General features: G+C 40.7%; 1 protein-coding gene and 2 gene segments (V, D, J or C); 1 reads left to right on the top strand and 2 right to left on the bottom strand.

Annotated features, from left to right (window-relative positions):
- Window positions 1-146: 146 nt before the first annotated feature.
- Window positions 147-13,316, bottom strand: copg2 (COPI coat complex subunit gamma 2). The gene is made up of 23 exons (XM_017494300.3): window positions 13,165-13,316; window positions 12,578-12,630; window positions 10,416-10,496; window positions 10,206-10,277; window positions 10,031-10,110; window positions 9,819-9,894; window positions 8,234-8,326; window positions 8,050-8,136; window positions 7,803-7,960; window positions 7,468-7,601; window positions 7,281-7,348; window positions 5,393-5,581; window positions 5,202-5,297; window positions 4,627-4,870; window positions 3,692-3,767; window positions 3,404-3,507; window positions 3,166-3,291; window positions 2,990-3,058; window positions 1,954-2,265; window positions 1,595-1,692; window positions 1,332-1,470; window positions 718-816; window positions 147-544 (listed from the first exon to the last, which is right to left on the bottom strand). Exons 1-23 carry the CDS (start codon window positions 13,199-13,201, stop codon window positions 414-416), a joined length of 2,622 nt encoding a protein of 873 aa, XP_017349789.1. The 5' UTR covers window positions 13,202-13,316; the 3' UTR covers window positions 147-413.
- A 3,244-nt stretch (window positions 13,317-16,560) lies between these two features.
- Window positions 16,561-17,894, bottom strand: LOC108279815 (immunoglobulin kappa constant-like). The segment is given in 3 exon segments: window positions 16,561-17,028; window positions 17,609-17,660; window positions 17,796-17,894. Coding segments are annotated over 3 exon segments (468 nt in total).
- Window positions 17,893-19,023, top strand: LOC108279812 (immunoglobulin kappa variable 1-39-like). The segment is given in 3 exon segments: window positions 17,893-17,941; window positions 18,040-18,324; window positions 18,935-19,023. Coding segments are annotated over 3 exon segments (423 nt in total).

Raw genomic sequence — 19,023 nt, 5'->3', positions numbered from 1 at the left:
TTTTTTTAAAACAAATCCTGACTCACACCAGCTTTAAGATGTATGCAACTTGAATATTTTTCAAAGCGTATTTGTAACGAATCAATAAGAAAAAGACGTATTAGACGAGCAGAGGTAATAAAACAACAACAACAAAAAAATGCACATCCGTGTTTGTTTCTTGTTTATTAATCACTGTAAAAGGCATTCTGGATTTAACAGCGTTCCCCACGAAATGAACGTGCTCGTTCACAGCTAATGCAATTAAACGTTGAGTCTTTTCAGCTGTATTTTGTTTCACCACTGGATAAACAAAGAAAGTCAAAAGAGAGAGAGAGAGAGAGAAATGTGCAAGGTATACAAACATTATACATATAAACGGGTACAGCGTGGACCGAGTGTGATTGGCGTGTGACCTCATCACCAGGATTCTCTTAACCCACAGAGGCCAGGATGACGTCGACGACGTTCTCGTCTGCACTTCGCACCGTCACCTGCATGGTAACTCCGTCGGCGAGGGCGAGGCGCGCGCGCACCAGCACGTCGTGACCTCCCCGGAACACGCCTGCGGAGAGCCACAACGCGGAATTAATGTTTACTGCCGCGTGAACGCGACGGAGTTCAACTTTCGCTTCGTCAGTCATCCGAGCACGCGTTCGGAATTAAAGCAGAGTCGTGCGTTCCGCAAAACCCTGGAGGAGAAAATAAAATACTCTATAAAAGGAAACGTAGTCGTACCGGCGAGGAAGAGGATGTGAGAGTTCTTGTTTTCGGGGACCTTGTCCGAACGTTCACACGGCTGCATGCCCAGGAAGGTGATGATGTTGTTGATGGCCTCTGTGGAATCACGTACAGCAAAAGAAAAGTGGGTGTGAAACTAATTCATCTGCTCGCACTAAAACCGCACTCGTGGTCTCGGTGCTGCGTTTCGCTTTCTACACAAAGTTCATCGTAGGTCTTAAGAGGTCTGATCAAATTACCTACAACAATACCAGCAGTGCAGCTTCTCAAATCGAAAAACAGTTCAAATTTTCAGAAAAGCAATAACCTTCAACCGGTCTAATCGCACGTTAGAGGGCAAGTGAGGAAAACAAAGATGGCCGACAATACTAGTTCTGATTAGATTTACTCCGAGATACTGATTATAATAATAACGCTAATCTTGACACCACGCTAGGCTAGTTAGATAGCCAAAAGTAGGTAGGATGAGAGTGTTGCTATGGTTACAGTGTTCATATTAGCACAAAAAAACACATGCCGGGTTGTGTGTGATCGCAGGATAGGGACAGGACGGCAATCAGTGTGGCAGCCGTTTCACTGAGCCGTTAATGTGGCCACGCCCCTGAGGTTACCTTCCAGAGTCCGGACCGAAGCCAGCGCGAACGTCTCCTCCTTCTCAAAGTCAGCTCCGACCTCGTCCCACGCCGCGCCGAAATTCGGCTTCAGGACTTTCTGGATGTGGTCTGCTACGGTCACTTCTAGATCCTCCAACTAAAAGAACGAGTGAGAGAGAGAGAGAGAGAGAGCGAGTGTCAGGAATATACATGGTGATCTGTATGGCATATGAACAGCTTTTCACACGAGTGTAAAGAAGAAAAAAGATCCATGAACTCACCACATATTCGTCGTCGTAACCGTCATCGTCAGGTTCGCCGGTGTTTGGATCGCAGTCACGCACCAGATATTTCAGTGTACAACTGAACGTGCAGGACACTGAGGCAACAAACAGGGATTCAAATTCAGGAGGCGGTTCATAGAAAGCTTTGTAGAGGAGCGGATTAGAAATATAATATTAGCCTAATAGACTTTTCCCACCTAGCTCTCCTGTGGATAAGGTAATATTCTCACACTTCAGCAGGCAAGTAAACTGTATGGCAACATACTGAAACTAATTCCTTATAAATGACATTATCGGACTTTCTCGGATTAAAAACTAATCCGGTGCAAAGTGACATCACTGGACTGTGAGCTCACCTGCTGTGGGGTCGTCGTCTGGCAGGCGGACGAGTGTGTAGCAGGAGCTAGGCTGGTTGTAATGCAGGTTGGGAGCCGGGACGTGATGCACCACTTCGTAAGCCTCGGACGGCTCCATCTGCACCAGGACGCGCTGCAGGAGCTGGTCGTTCAGCGTGTTGGTGCAATCGAACTGGAACACCATGTGACCAGCAAACGTGTGCTTGATGCAGCGGACCACGTATTCCGTCTCAGCCTCAGTCAGCTGCACCGGCTCCGACGACTTGAACAGAGGACCAAGACCCTGGAACTCGGGAACGGTGGAGAGTTGCTCTGAGAAAGAGAGAGAGACGGCCATGACACATACAACAATATTATATATAAAACAATTGTGTATGTATGTATATATAGATACACATACATACACACACATTCATTAATTGTTTTTCCCCACATTTTAAAATAATAATAAAGTCATCAATTCTCTGGAGTGACACAAATGGAACTATGGGAATTACAGTGTGATAAAAAATTCCAAAATAAATCGAAATAATTTAATATTCACAGTAACGCTTTCCACCAAGAATTTCCAGAAATGAATTCTTAGCGTTTTCTCGAGCGATTTCTCGCGGAATTTCCCTGAGAATATTTCGCTCCGAGTCGTCCATTTAAACTCACTTTTTTGCAAATAAAATTTTAGTTTTCTAATCTAAGAACTGAATACGGCGGCACGATTATATTTTTGTCTACAACACCGATTTCACACATTTAATCATACACCTTCAGATCAAAAGCTTTTTAAGATCATGAGAAACGTTTCAGTCCAGTGTCCACAAACCTTTGACCGATAGTGTGTGTGTGTGTGTGTAATATGTGTATGTATGGGAACAGGGAACAGCAGACTACTTTACTCACTACTGACTATCCCAAATAAAACTTTCCTTTAATATGTACAGTTTAATATATACAGTCGGTTCATATTTCTTGGTGGTTGATGTGGCACGATACTTAAGCCGGGATAGCTGATAGGACTTGATAGGATGATGTGACTGCTTACCTTGGTAAATGTCCTGGCGTGAAGGTCCCAGTTTCTCAGGAGCTTTACTTGTAGCCACTGGTGCGATTTCTGACATTTAATAACAAACAAATAATAAAGTTGTAATTGTAAAGGCATGTTGCGTTTTCCTGTAGACAGGAGTAGTTTGAAGGTAAAACAGAGGAACAGAAGCGCACCTGTCTTCTGCTCTGTGATCGGTGCAGTAGCCAGAGGAACGGTCTTCATGTCGAACGGCTTCTCTGAAGGCTCCAGTGTGTACTGATGGAGTGATTTCTCCAGGCCAGGAACAGACACAGACAAACCTGAGACACCATATTTGTTTTTAAATAAAAACGTCTCATAAATAAGAGAACGAGTAGTGTGTTTTTGTTTATTATTTACTTATTTAAATGTCTCAGTAGCAGAGGGCCATACCATTAAAGATGTAAGCAGCGTTCAGGGCCTTCTGTTTCTGCTGCAGGACATTCATGTAGAATGTAGCTCTGTCCCTCACCTCATCATCGCTGTCCATCATGCACCTACACACACAAAACTTACTCAGCTACTGTACATACACAGCTATAAGTACTGCCAATTATGTACATTATATATTATATATGCATAGACAAAAAAAAAAAAAACCTGTGGCTCAGGTAGTATTAAAATAAAGGTAATAATTGCAGGTGTGTATATTGTCCTTATGCACCATACAGCAGGGATTACCTTTGCATCAGGACCAGCACGCTCGGCAGCAGGTCGTCGTTCTGTGCTCCAAACTTAGCCAGAGCACTCACAGCAGCTTTACAACAGAAAAATGGATGGATTAAAAATATATTTTTTTTAAAAAAAGGCAACTGTTGATATGGTGAAAGACAATTCATTTTGACAATTTTTGTCTTATTAACCTCGAAATAGAGAGAGGCTGGTGAAAAAAAAAAGCTTGTAAACGGCAGTTTACAAGCTCGTTGCTATAGCGTAAGTGATGACAGGAAGTAATTTCTTTTGGGTGTGCCACAACGTTAAATGTAACTTAAGTTACGGGACAAAAAGTATGACGTTTCTTTAACGTGTAAAAAATAATCAATAGTAACTGTTGGAAAATTGCAGTGGCGTAAGAAGAATAAAACACTTCGGGACTTTCCGTTACTGGAAAATAATCAACTTCGGGGTGGTTTAACATAACATAACGTAATATAATATAAATACGTTGCTGACCATTGCAATCTCCTCTCTCGCTACATTTAATTATAATGTAATATTTTTTAAATAATCAACTTCAGGGTGGTGTTAGTAACATCACTGTTGATTAATTTTATATAACAGCACCACCGCATCTGTTTTATTCCTTATTTAAAGGTAGGCTAAATACTTGTGATTACAGCACGACATTTACTCAGCAAACTTTTACCAAAGTCACTGCTAATTAAATACTTAGAATGATATAATTATTATTTAATTATAGAATTATAAATGAGAATTATTTTCCTCCTTTTTCATTCCTAGAAACTCTATACATTTCAGCCGTATATAGTCAGAGCATGAGCTCATACTGATGGTGGAAAACAGGTCGAGTGAGTGAGTGAGTGAGTGAGTGGAGTTATATTTAAAAATTGATGAATATCCGGTTTTCTGAGGCTGAAAGTCAGAGGAAGGCTCACCTGCGCGGACCGCTTCGCTCTCCAGCACCACGCGGTTGAATATGAAGCGGATATATTTGGAAGGCGAGGGGGTGCGAGGGCCCTCTTTCCCCAGCAGGTGCAGGATCTTGGTGGCCAGAACCGTGTGCTCGCAGTCCTCAATAAACTCGCACAGGTGAGCCAGACCCGTCTCCTTACTCTCGGGATTCTCCTCGATGATGCTGATGATGCAGTCCACGATAGCGCGCTTGTACTCAAAGCCTCCCTGTAGGAAACAGACACATGAACCAGTTATCAGCAGGTTCCACTGATCCAGGGCTGCTAAAGCAAAAGTTTGCACACCCCATGATTTTTACCAGTTGGGGTCAGGTTTACTATTTAACTAGAAGATTTCTGAAAAATTGATTGTATTCTGTAACAAGACGATCAAACGGTATCACATTTCTGTCGTATAAATATATTATCGTACATAGCTTGACCCACCCGGTGACCTCTGATGGTAAGGTAGCAGCCATGGAACACAAAGGGTGTACATACTTTTGCTATTGAGTAACCAATAATAAACTACTTGGCCCATAATTCCCTGCATAACTTACATCATCTCTGAGCATGTTAGACAAGAAGTTCATCATGACACTGTGCTTCCTGGGGTACTTCTGGCACAGGGCACTGATAGCTTGGACAACCACCACCTGGAGAAAAAAAAAAACAACCACACACACATATTAAACACCTCCTTAAGACCTAAAACATTGACAAGTGGTTTGCAATTTCCAAAGTTATGAACCTTGAACTCGTCAGAGATCTCCGAGACGAAGGAGGAGATCTGTTTCATGAGCCGGTCCACGCTGCTCTCGCTGCCCGTCTTCAGCAGCGTGGTGATGGCCAGAGTAGCAATGCTACGATTCGAGTCGGTGATCAGGTTCTCCAGGTCCAGGTTACAAGCAGTCACTGCAGAGGGGTGCTTCATCGCCACCTGGTGGACACCGTGAGAGTGATCACAAAAACAGGGCAGGATGCCGAGAACAAATCAGTCACGTCATAATATTCTCGCGAATAACTCTGAAACAGTGGCAGACAGCAACAAACGTCTGCATCCTAAGTGGAAACGGATATATCTTGTTTTAAAAATCGTACAATATCATTTACTTCCTGTGTGAGTTAAAATCACCATATTTTAACATAAAAACATGCAGGTAACCCCATCAGATAACCCGTTTCAGACGAAACAGATTAACTAACGGTCGCTCAGGAGTAACGGACAGAGTGAAGCTTTTTAGACTAGGGTTTTCACGGTACCAAAACCAGTAAAATTCCATGGTACGCGGTATCAATTTCAAAATTGAACAACATACTATTTAATTAATAAAGTTAAATATCAACATAAAATTAAAAAGATTAAAAATTTACGTATTTTTAATCTTTATACTTCAAGCATATCATTATTAAAGCTACTCGAGTTATCCAGACAAGAGTGGAAATGTTTTTCTGACTGACTGATAAAGGCACAAACAGTGCTAGATGCACATCTATTATTTTCTAACACACAAATTTCAGTCATATCAGTCATCAAAAAGCCTCTGGTGTATAAAATTAGTAAACCCCATCATGTCCTTCCATTCATTTTACCCCAATAAAAGTTAAAGCATTAAATGGTTAATAAGGACTCTTGACCGTATTAAACAAAACATTAAGTAAACAAAAACGATTTTTTATTTTTTTTTTGCAATAATACACTGGAATTAAATTAAGCTACAACATTCATAATCTAACCTCTACCATAATCTGAAACTCACCTGCTTGAACCCCTTGAATACATACTGCGGGTAAGCCATCCGCTCTTCCTGAAAGCATGGTTAATCTATCTGCACATCAATTTTAGGGGCGTGGCTTTTACACACTTAGCGGTACTGGCACAGAAAGCAGAAAACGAGCGACCGAGAGTAATACATGTATTTTATCTTCTATATAACAGTTAGGTACGCGGTTTCGGATGCAGCCATGATGACCGGCGGAGATGCTGCTGCTGATTTGGCTTCAATGTCCAATAGGTTGACCTGGTACTCTGTACTACCGGTACTTATGAAAATCTGGTACCGTCAACTTTTTTTCTTTTTAGTACCGACATGGTACCGAAGTACCGGTACTTTTGACATCCCTATTTTAGACAGAACTTATCTGAAGCGCAAATTAATTAGAGCATGGACGTGTTTAACATGGCGCTCTATACTGACATCTGCAGGACAGTAAAAATTCCTACACCACTCCCATGTGAACTGAGTGGAGGCTATTATAGAGGCTATTTGCTCTATAAAAAAGTTTGCTTGTTTGCAGACGACGCAGATGCTTGTTTGCAGATGCGCTGTTATAGTTCTAAACAATTCACTAGAGTTCCTTGTTTTTTTATTTAATTATTTCTAATGCTCATGGTTTGCTTGTATATTCCCGCAAAAAGAAACGGGGGGGGGGGGGGGGGGGGTGGGGTGTGTTCTGTGAGTTTTGGATTCTGTTACATCAATACAGTCTGTAAATGTAAATAAAATTTGATAATGTCTAGACCTTGAGGTTCTACTGAAAACAATGAGACCAAACACTTCTGAAACGATGATGATGATATTGTGAGAAATGATCACCACACAAACGTGAGAAAATATCAGACATGGAAACAGACTCACTTTATTGAGGGTTCTCACGGCTGCGTAGCGCAGTGCTGCTTTCGGTGAACTGCAGAAGAGCTGGAGCACTGAGAAGGACAAACCAGCAATAAGTACATCGATCAGGAAATGTCTTGAGAACAAACACACACACACACACACACACACACACATACACAAAGAGATATGGAAATCATCAGAAACCAACCAGACACAGCAGGGGCGAGCTCTCGGGCGGTGCAGTTGGGCATGTGGACGATGGCCGAGGCCGCTTCGTACACCACCATCTCGTGCTTGTTCCTCAAACAGCTCTCAATGAAGTCGAACTGCGGGCTGTCGTGACTGCGAGAGAACGCACAGGCGTGTCAGAATCACGAACAGATATCTTCTTCTTCCCTACGGTTCTTATGATTCTTTTGTAGTTAATTCATTAAAAAACACCATTTAAAAACAGAATGCAAGCTTAAACCTTCCAAACCTCAACTTTATAAACAGTTTTACCGGTCCCGTGTATTAAAACATATATAAAAACACATCACGTACCCTCCTTCGGTCTCCTCCAGCAGCTTGCTGGCGATGCGGATTAGCATGCAGTAGGCAAACGGAGACTTGAGGCCAGACTTAGTGAACTTATTCAGCATCTTGGTGACGGCGAGGCGATCGTTCTTCCTCAGGTGATAGAGCAGGCCCAGGGCGTGGTACTGTACATCAAAGTGGACACTCAGAACACGTGTTTTTTTTTTTTTTTTTTTTTAAAAACAACAAAAAAAGATTTATTAGTAACACCAACCTGCACCATGATGTTATCACTGGACGCTGCTTCCTGAGCTTCGTTAACCCAGCGCTTCACTACGTCATAGCTCATCTTCACCATGTGCTGAAGGAAAAACAACACATACGACCACAGTGAGCACGGGGGAAAGACATCGCAACGCTACTATAGTCCACGTTAAATCAGTTTAAGTCGTTCTTACCAGAGAAGAGACCAGAGCAGAGCTGGACACGCTGGGCACTTTGTCCACGATGGCCTGCTTCATGTATCGCTCGATGGCTTGCAGCATGGTCGTCTATAATTCAAAGGAATACAAAGGACAGTCATTACTACGACACCAGACAACCAAAACAAGCGTTTCTCTCTCCTCCCTCCCCACACCTCATCTAAAAAACCTCTATTTGCTTTCAGCATCAAGATGCGGCTGGTTTCACCCCAAGAACCTGTGATTTCATCAACGTTACAGCAAAAAAGTTACTTTCACGCTGGCTATTAACTCTAGATGTGATAATGGTGGGGAATTTTTATTTTAAATAAACTGATAAAGGAATAAATTAATATAAAAAAAAACAGAGAGACATAGAAGGAAGGATGTCTGGTAAATTAAATACATTTCCGGTGCTACTGTACTTCTCTGGAGACTCACTATAGTTACTAAACAAAACATTTTTTTTGAAAAAGGGAATCTCCTAAAGTCCCCATGAAATCAAAACGGACATTTTTGCGGCATTTAGTATGAAATATAAATATGTCAGCCTTAAGGTTATCTAGAAGCTAGAGCTGCTCCAAAACAATGACAAAAAAATAATTCGCGTTTAGAAGATATACGCGTTCGAAATGCACCGTCTCTCTCTCTCTCTACCACCGATATGGAGCAACAGTTTTGATGACATCGTTCTGCACTTCAGCTTCTCGTCAGATTTTCTGTCCAATCAAACGCTCACTGGAAACGATCTGAAATGTCCCGCCCCCGTGGCACTATAAAAGCCACCTTGTTGAAGTTTCCGTTGCGTAAGCACGGGTCGTAAACGTGTCTTTGGTTGCTCGAATGCGCACGGTGTATTCCTCTACAAGTGAATCCAACACACACGTACAGCTTAGCCTGGGCTGTGAGGTACGCTAAACGCTACTGCGATGTAAAAATACGGAGGAGTCACTCGATGTGTCCCGCCCTGACTTCCTGTTTCGGTGGAAATGTCATCAACACATCGAATAAGGCTACGGTGTTTCAGTGCTCTTCACAGGGACTTTAAAACGTAACGTATTTCCAATACTACTGCTTTCACTTTATAGTCTGTTTGACCGCAAACGTACACATTTTTTTTAAACAAATATTTAAAAATAAAAAGAGGGTCAGGGTGTATGGTAAGCTTCACCTGTTTTCAATGCTAGTTTGCAAAATGACTAGTTATTGGACAGCAAACACAAACACACACAAATAAATAAAGACTTTAAACTTCAGATTAAACCAAGAAATAAAATGTACTGTACCTAAATGATGTAAAATATCATCTAAGACTAGCTTAGCTAAGATTAGCTTTTCAAGGGCCGGTTAATACTCGCGGAATTAAAACACGGTTACAGCGTTAACTTAATTTAAGGAAAAATTAACTGTGTGTCATCTTACACACAACTGTTGTCTAAAATCATGTTCTTGATGAAGCCAGAGGTACGACATGTAAACTCTTTAACAGTATGGTATTTTTACGTCACGCAATACTACACTCGGACATCAAGACTGAAGAATGTGAGAGAATTAATGCGGAATTAAAACGAACTGCACTCACATCAGTGATCCTGCAGAGGGCTCTGATGGCAGGACCTCTGTACACATCCTCTTTGCCAGTCATGTCTTTGGTCAGACTAACACACACACACACACACACACACACACACACACACACACACACACACACACACACACACACACACAAGCCTGATAAGCGTAAAGCGTACACACATCATGTGACCAGGTGATGAGAGAAACCCGAGAGATCACCTGCTCGTAACGATGATGACATCCTCAGAGATGTTGGCCATCTCCTTGATGGTTAGGTAACACATCCTTCGTAGTGTTTGCTATACAGACAAAAACATTTTTTGTATGCGATTATTATTTATTTTTATTACATAATCGACTGAAGGTTTAATGATGACAATATGGAGGTGTTTACATCATTCGACTGGAAGAGCCGAGTCATGGCAAAGAAGGCTTCAGTAGCTTCTGTAGTTCCAAAGTGCTCACCCTGTAGTGAGAGAGAGAGAGAGAGAGAGAGAGAGAGAGAGAGAGAGAGAGAGAGAGATTAGAGCGCATAAATTATTATCATATTTTTTTAAACAGGAGAGGAATAAAACGGACACATCAATGAGGAGAAATTAATGACCTGGTTGAGCAGGTAGATGATTTTTGTCAGGATGTGGAGGCATCTTCGTGGGTTGATGGGTGTCTCGTTGAAGATACGAGCCTTCAATAGGGGGGAAAAAAACACTAATTGATCTGCAACACTGTTCACCGCTATCAGAGCTCTGACTGACTCCCTACAGGCTTCTGTTGATAAGTTATGCGAAAAACCACAGCCATGATGGCTTTTAGGGAGAGATGTGTCCCGTGCCCAAGTGTCAGTCAGAATTACACACACATTTATACATCACTATACTCATTAACGATGTCAAATCGTTTGGCTAATACAACAATATGTAAATATGTCAAAAGAAACCTGGTACCAATCCAGCGTTCCAGTCCGAGATGCACAACACTGATGCAGTTATTACAACTCAGACATCCGTACATGAAGGCACAGTACTGGACTCAACTCAAATACTCCATATAACACAAAGACTAATCCAACAACTCAAACACACCAAAGCTCACAAGTCAAAAACCTAAAGTCAACAACTTAAAACTCTGATCCAACAACTCAAAAACTCAGCATAACATAAAAGAACTAACCCAACAATTCAAACACACCAAATTCAACAACGCCAAAGTTCACAATTTAAAAACCCGACTTTACTCAAAACTCTGATCCAACAGCTTAAATACACAAGCTCGCCACAAGAAAACTCATCCAACTCCTCGAACATCAAATCCAACAAGTAAAAATCCCAAATCTAACAATTCGTAAACCCACATCCAACAAGTCAAAAATACTAAACCCAAAAACTCAAGACTATACAAAAAAATAATAATAATGCAACAATTTAAACACCAAATCCACATACGCAAAACTCAACAGCTCAAAAACCCAAACTCAACAGCTCAAAGAAGGCAATATAACTCAAAAACTCAATCCAACACAAAAACACTAACTAAAAAAAAACTCCAAACCCAACAGCGCAATAAAACTCCAAATACAACCCCGCTATAAAACTCCAAACCCAACCGCGCAATAAAACTCCAAACCCAACCGCGCAATAAAACTCCAAACCCAACACCGCAATAAAACTCCAAACCCAACACCGCAATAAAACTCCAAACCCAACCCCGCTATAAAACTCCAAACCCAACAGCGCAATAAAACTCCAAACCCAACCCCGCTATAAAACTCCAAACCCAACAGCGCAATAAAACTCCAAACCCAACCCCGCTATAAAACTCCAAACCCAACCCCGCTATAAAACTCCAAACCCAACAGCGCAATAAAACTCCAAACCCAACCCCGCTATAAAACTCCAAACCCAACCCCGCTATAAAACTCCAAACCCAACAGCGCCGTAAAACTCCAAACCCAACAGCGCCGTAAAACTCCAAACCCAACAGCGCCGTAAAACTCCAAACCCAACCCCGCTATAAAACTCCAAACCCAACCCCGCTGTAAAACTCCAAACCCAACAGCGCAATAAAACTCCAAACCCAACAGCGCCGTAAAACTCCAAACCCAACAGCGCAATAAAACTCCAAACCCAACCCCGCCGTAAAACTCCAAACCCAACCCCGCCGTAAAACTCCAAACCCAACCCCGCCGTAAAACTCCAAACCCAACCCCGCCGTAAAACTCCAAACCCAACCGCGCAATAAAACTCCAAACCCAACCGCGCAATAAAACTCCAAACCCAACAGCGCAATAAAACTCCAAACCCAACCCCGCTATAAAACTCCAAACCCAACCGCGCAATAAAACTCCAAACCCAACAGCGCAATAAAACTCCAAACCCAACCCCGCTATAAAACTCCAAACCCAACAGCGCAATAAAACTCCAAACCCAACACCGCTATAAAACTCCAAACCCAACACCGCTATAAAACTCCAAACCCAACACCGCTATAAAACTCCAAACCCAACACCGCTATAAAACTCCAAACCCAACCCCTCAAAAATCTGATCCAGCGAGTCAAACTCAAAAAGAAAAAAGCATGATAGAACAACTCAAACACCAAATCCAATAATCCCACAACACAACCACCAAACCGACAGCACTGGACTGTCGGAACTTTAACAAACTACTAAAGTCTGTTTAAAACATCAGACCACTCAGCCACACACTATCAGATCAGACAGAAGTGTCAGATGCGAGTTTAGAGATGAACATCACTTCCTCCCCTCACCTCCTGCAGGACAGCGCTCTTCTCCAGATGCTGAAACGGGTTGGAGCCACTTCCTGTCAACAAACACATGACAAATAAGAGTTAATCCTATACACCATCACTGTGCAGAATGAGGTCAGATCTTTAATAAATCGGGCTGAAATATCACAGCACCACTGTCAAAGCACCAACCAACAAAAACACAACTTTACACTAGTTTCATGGACTGGGGGTAAGAATTAAAAATGAAAATAAAGAGATTACGCTAGACTGTAACACAGACTAAAAGCAATGATTTAATGCAAGTCAAAGTATATGACGAACAGATTAGCCAGCTGTGATAATGCTAGCTAGCCAGACACAAAATAAAGACTTGTAGAACATTTATTTAGGCATACTGTTATATAAAAGCGCGTAAAGCATTAATATCATTTATATTTACAGACTAGATCAGGTGTTATACCATACAAACAAATATTAGGTAACTAGTGACATTAGCAAAGCGCTGGCAATGGAGAGCTAAGCTAACATCCAACACACATATTACAGTTCGTTTCAATCAACAGCACGAAATTCAATACATTAAACAAAGGGAAATGAATTCTTACCCGCCTCCTCGTCCTTCTTGTCAAATTTCTTTATCATTTTTAAGGAATGTTTTGGATAATAAGTGTGAGGACTAAGCTACACTCTCTAACGTCCACACATCCGAGTTTCAGCTCCACGTCAGCTGCTGGAGTGAAGGCAGTCTGCGGCTCAAAACAAAATGGCGGCCGGCGGCCTAGTTTTCAAAATAAAAGTCTCAATAAAAGTTTCTTGGTTAATAATAATAATAATAATAATGATAATAATAATAATAATAACAATAATAATAATAAAAAGACTTACGAAATATATTAACCAAAACACTAAAGTAGACGTTCTTGCGGATTATACCACAGAAAATACTGCTGAGTTCTCAGTTCTTTATTCATTTATTTATCCCTATATTTAACCAGGAAGATCCCACTGAGATATCAAAATCTCTTTTTTCAAGGGAGACATGGTCGAGAAGGCAGCAGAGTTTCACACAGAGATAATCACAGAAAATAATACCCATAGAAAACAATTAATTAGAGTGAGATCAAGAAAAGCACTTACAAGACTCCTTTAACACCGTTTTCAAAAGCCGTTTAAAAGTACTCAGAGATGGCAATATCTCTAGTATAACTACATTTTGCAGATCGTTCCCGGCCTAGGGAGCATAAAAAGAAAAAGCATGTTTGCAAAATTCTAAGTATACCTTTTGGACTTTTAACCGAATAAGCGAGTTCTGACTGGTTGATTAATTTTCTATAACTGCAGATGTGTATAACAGGTTTATATTAATTGTGCCTGGCTAACTCAGTGGGTAGTGCACGAGACTCTTCGTCTCAGAGTCATGGGTCTGAGCCCAAAGTTGGGCACCAAACCCAGCCACTGGGGTTGCACAAGATCGCCCACCACACACCAGCTATTAGTGGAGAGGAGAGGAGAGTGATGTAGCCAATTCAGGGATGGAGATTATTAGGGGGCTATGATAGAGAAGGGCTGATGGGGGAATTTTGCCTACTCTTTTTTACGTATCTTGTAATTGTAAAAGGTATAATTGTCTGTTGATCATAAGTTGATAAGTGTCCTGGGATTTTTAATGACCACAGAGAGTCAGGACCTCAGTTTAACGTCTCATCCGAAAGACGGCTGTTTTTACTGTATAGTGTCCCCATCACTATACTGGGGCCCCACACAGACCACAGGGTGAGCGCCCCCTGCTCACCTTAGTTTTCCCCAGGAGGTCTCCCATCCAGGTACTAGCCAGACTCAACCCTACTTACCTTCAGTGGGGACCCAGGGAAGAACAGCAGGGAGGTATACTTCTGGCAAGATAGCCAGTCCCAAGCCTGGATAAAAATGCTCGTTCTAACATGTTATCATTTCTATAGTAACAGAATTAACAGGGACTTGTATGGACTTGTACTGATGCTCCACAAGTCTAAAAATAAACATTTGTCTGTAAACATTTATGGAAGGAGTCTCCAGTGTCAGCGTTTTTTTAACAGTCAGTAATGTTGCGTTTGAGGCGAAGTTGTAACTTGTAATTACCAGTCACAGAACCAGAATTTGAACACTGCTCTGGCTGATTTCTGGCTGATTATACAACTGAGCAGAGTGTTAAGGGCCTTGCTCAAGGGCCCAACAGTGGTGGTGCTGGGATTTGAACTCATGACCTTCTAAGAAGTCCAGTGCCTTAACCACTGACATCCATCATGAACTCAGAAGTGTACAAAGGCATTTTAGATGCTTATAATACCACGTCCAAATGACCCAATGATCCAAATCATAACAGACACCCTTTTATAGAAAACTCTACCAAAAGGAAAATTAGCCACTGCGTGTCCATTCTGTGTTTTTCCATGTTAGGGCTGTGACCTTACACCTTTGTGTTGTCCCTTTTCAATTTATTAAAAGATTTTCTAGCTGTAAAGTGTGAGTATTGATTTGGAATGTATTGCTTAACTGAAATCAACCGATTTCGTTGGTTTATGATCTACGTGGAGTACAAAAATGTACTGTCTCCAGTTACTTACAATCTCAATAGTTAGACTGTTATAAGGAACTGTGAAAACTCAGTATATATATAAGTATATATATATATATATATATATATATATATATATATATATATATATATATATATATATATATATATATATATATATATATATAAAATAAATTCTATGTTGTTTATTTATTTATTAATCGATTTAACATTCTGTAACTTGTACATATATTCATTGATGCATTTACTCATGTCATTATTTATGATCATAGGCATATTTATAGAATTCATTTGAACTAAACATGTTTTAAATAAATGGATGTCATTTCTGCACGGCACAATGTAGGGAAAATGAGCTGTTTGGGTTAAATTGTTGTTTGTATTCTCCACCATTATTAACGAAAATTAGCTGCATTTCACATTAACTCTGCTGTATTTATTTATATTAAAAAAAGAACAGTTCTTTTTTTAATCCTTTTAAATTAATGAAATCTTTTAACTTTGTGATCGTATAGTGAGTACAATTTTGCAGAATGACAATTACAACATACATTTTCAGTGAATAACAGAACAATTCAAAATCAATGTGAAGGAAAACATCCCCACCTAGTGGTTTAGTAAACACATTAAAAAAAGACATTTTACAACATACCTGCACAATGCACAACTCCACTCGCTAAATGCCATCATTCGCCACATAGATGGCGCTGTTGCCATTTGTGCAATAATTTAATCTATTTACACTCCGTTACAGAAGTGCAATTCAGATCAATATCAGCTTTAAATTTTACAAAGTAATATTTCACTGGGTAAATCCTAGGTATATTTTTTCATGATAACGTTTTGACTTTGTTTGTATTTAAATATTGATTAGTTATAAGCCAAAACTTTTCCCAAACAATATTGTCTGTCTAACGATTCTGATCTGAGTAAATATAAATCACAGACACGGCGTTTCTTTGAAATAACGCTCTTATGGATGGTATGTATTCTGTAGATATTGTTTTATTACTCAGATGTATTGCATGCAGTGTTTCCTACTCATTAATGAGATTATCAAATTATCATCCCAAGACTGATGTCTCAATATTACATGTTCAAATTAAAACTAAGATTACAGTAATTATTTTCAGTATAACTTTTATAATCATTCTACATAAATTTTCATTTACATTGCACCTTTTATTAAAGCCAGCGTTGCTTTACATAAAGATGATAAACACGAGGTGTGAGGTGGAAGTGAGATTTGCATGAACAGGACTGAATAGTTTCATTTCTCCCAGAATAGAGCAGAAACTTCACCAGATGTTCAACTTCCTTCAGTCAAATTCACTGAAGCACAACACACAGCACTGAATCTACAGCTAATCCCACTCTCTCATCACACTGATCATCACTATTAACTCCAATAAAAGAACACACAACGTCCAAAACTCAGCTTTATTTCAGCAAAAACTACAGGAAGAGCAACAGGACAGTGAAGAGAGTAAAGACAGAAATGTCAGCATTGTGTAGAATTGAAACTCTATTGTAGATGGATCATAAGCAGCTCTATGTTAAACTCTATCTTGGATCCACTAGCCTTCACACTGACTCTTTCTGAACGTGACCGGATGAACGACGTTGTTATGGGAGACCCTACAGCTGAACTCCTCCCCCTTTTCCCAGAGGTCTTTGCTCAGGCTCAGAGTGCTGCTGCGGCTGTAACGGCCGTTCTTCTGTTCTTCTGCGCTGGTCAGAACCTCGTTCTTCACCTCTGAGCCGTCCACTGTCCAGCTCACCAGCGCCCCCTGTGGAGAGTAGCCAGACAGCAGGCAGAGCAGCGAGGCCGATCCCTCAGACACCTGCAGAGGGGACGGAGGGAGCAGAGACACGGAGGGAGCTGTGGTACCCGCTGGAGAGGAGAAACACACACACACACACACACACACACACACACACACACACACACACACACACACACACACACACACACACGTCATTCACATACAATTAGAAAGGATTTTGAAATATTTCTGTAACTTTGTGGAACTGTCTGATCTTACAGAGTAATTAAGTCTAATCAAGTCTGACTTCATGACTGAGTTTCATCGAGTACTTTATTATTTGACATCAGTTTCAGTGCAGAGACAAAACAAACATGTTCCACACTGTAATTTATCTGGGAACAATCTTTTTTATAACAAGTGTTATTACTTTATAGCTCAACTGCAGAGTTATTGCATGTCGAATATATAGCGAGTGTGTAATTATTACATATTTAACATCAATAATTGTAGATTTGTTGAATGTTCAAGAACATTGATATGGGATCTGTTCTGATACTGAAATGTGTTCCTCATCAGAGCTTAATAATACACAATAAAATCAATCATGCAATTATAAACATAAACAATCTGTTTAGTTTAAGTTTATTTATTCATGTTAGTAATGAACTAAATGGATTTTGTGTTAAAAGAAGAAAACACACTTACTGTTCACCACGAGTTTGGAGCCTCCACCAAAAGTGTACCACAGTGATACATTCTAATGAAACCATCGTACAAAAACCTCCATCACACTGCAGTGCACACATGCACACACACACACACACACACACACACACACACACACACACACACACACACACACACACACACACACACACACACTTTGCATTGCCAGTCCATGCTTCAGTGCTCTGCGAGTGTTTATAGCCCTGTGACTTGAACACTTCATGACTGAGAGCTGCTGCTCAGCAACTTCACCCACAGCAACCATGACTTTGATCAGCGTCTTCATCTGCACACTGGCCCTCTGGACTCAAGGTGAGAGTTTAACATCAACTCACAGCCTCACACACTTCATTTCATACGAATTCTACACCACTTTACAGCATAGAAACACAATCTATGTTTCTCTTCAGGATCCAGAGGTCAGGAGACTGTGACTCAGACTCCTTCAGTGCAAACTGTTGATCCAGGAAACACAGTCACCTTCAACTGCAGAACCAGTTTAATTGTGACTAATGGTATTGCTCTCGCCTGGTACCTGCAGAAACCTGGAGAAGCTCCTAAACTCCTGATCTACAGGTCTACTAGCTTACAGTCAGGAACTCCAGCTCGTTTCAGTGGCAGTGGATCTAATACTGACTTCACTCTGACCATCAGAGGAGTCCAGACTGAAGATGCAGGAGATTACTACTGTCAGGGTGAACATTATATCAGTAGTAGATGGCTGTTCACACAGTGTTAGAGCGCCGTACAAAAACCTCGGTCAGTGAGAGTGCACAGAGAAGCGCTGCTGCAGCTGGGAGCGACTGCAGGTGCTGAGGGGGAGGATGTGATACAGCACAATGACACACACTGTGGACGAGAGAAAACACACCACACTAACTCACTAATGCACACACACATCTGTGAGAGGAGTCCACCTTTCTCAGCTGTGGACATACAAACTATTCCTCATCATTCTCATTCACTGCTTAGTAATTATCTTTATCCTCATTTAAATCATTAAATGTAAATTTTTATGCAGAAATTCATATGTAAATGTTTCTGTACCTTCACCCTCCCTATTTAAAGAGTGTTTTTAAAATAAATACATTAATTTCAGTAACGCAGCAAGGACACTGAGTGATACAGGAGTTTGTGTGAAATTATCAATATGATGTTTTATTTGTAATTAATTGGATGACATTAATTAGAAACTCCGTAAGCACTTGGTTGTATTTTTACATTAATTATTAACACCAGTGTTTTACAGTTTCATGACTTTATTGCAGTATGAAATGTAAAACTTTACTCTGCTTTTCTGTACAGATTCTTCAAAAACACTGCAACATCAGCAGCAGCATCAACAACCTGAGACCTACAACAACTACAGAAAGTCTGACCAGTCCTGCTCCTGA

This window comes from Ictalurus punctatus, chromosome 19, assembly GCF_001660625.3.
Source record: "Ictalurus punctatus breed USDA103 chromosome 19, Coco_2.0, whole genome shotgun sequence".
In the NCBI taxonomy this organism is placed as follows: Eukaryota; Metazoa; Chordata; class Actinopteri; order Siluriformes; family Ictaluridae; genus Ictalurus; species Ictalurus punctatus.
The sequence above is the reverse complement of the archived record's forward strand: the minus strand, read 5'-3'. Positions and strand labels throughout refer to the sequence as shown.

What these genes read in the sequence shown, in the direction of transcription:
- copg2 (XM_017494300.3), bottom strand. Translation starts at nt 13,201, where the DNA reads ATGATAAAGAAATTTGACAAGAAGGACGAGGAGGCGG. An exon ending in GCTCGCCCCTGCTGTGTCTG is followed by an intron (nt 7,349 to 7,467) that starts GTTGGTTTCTGA and finishes TGTCCTTCTCAG; the next exon opens with TGCTCCAGCTCTTCTGCAGT. An exon ending in CGCTGCTTACATCTTTAATG is followed by an intron (nt 3,292 to 3,403) that starts GTATGGCCCTCT and finishes ATGGTGTCTCAG; the next exon opens with GTTTGTCTGTGTCTGTTCCT.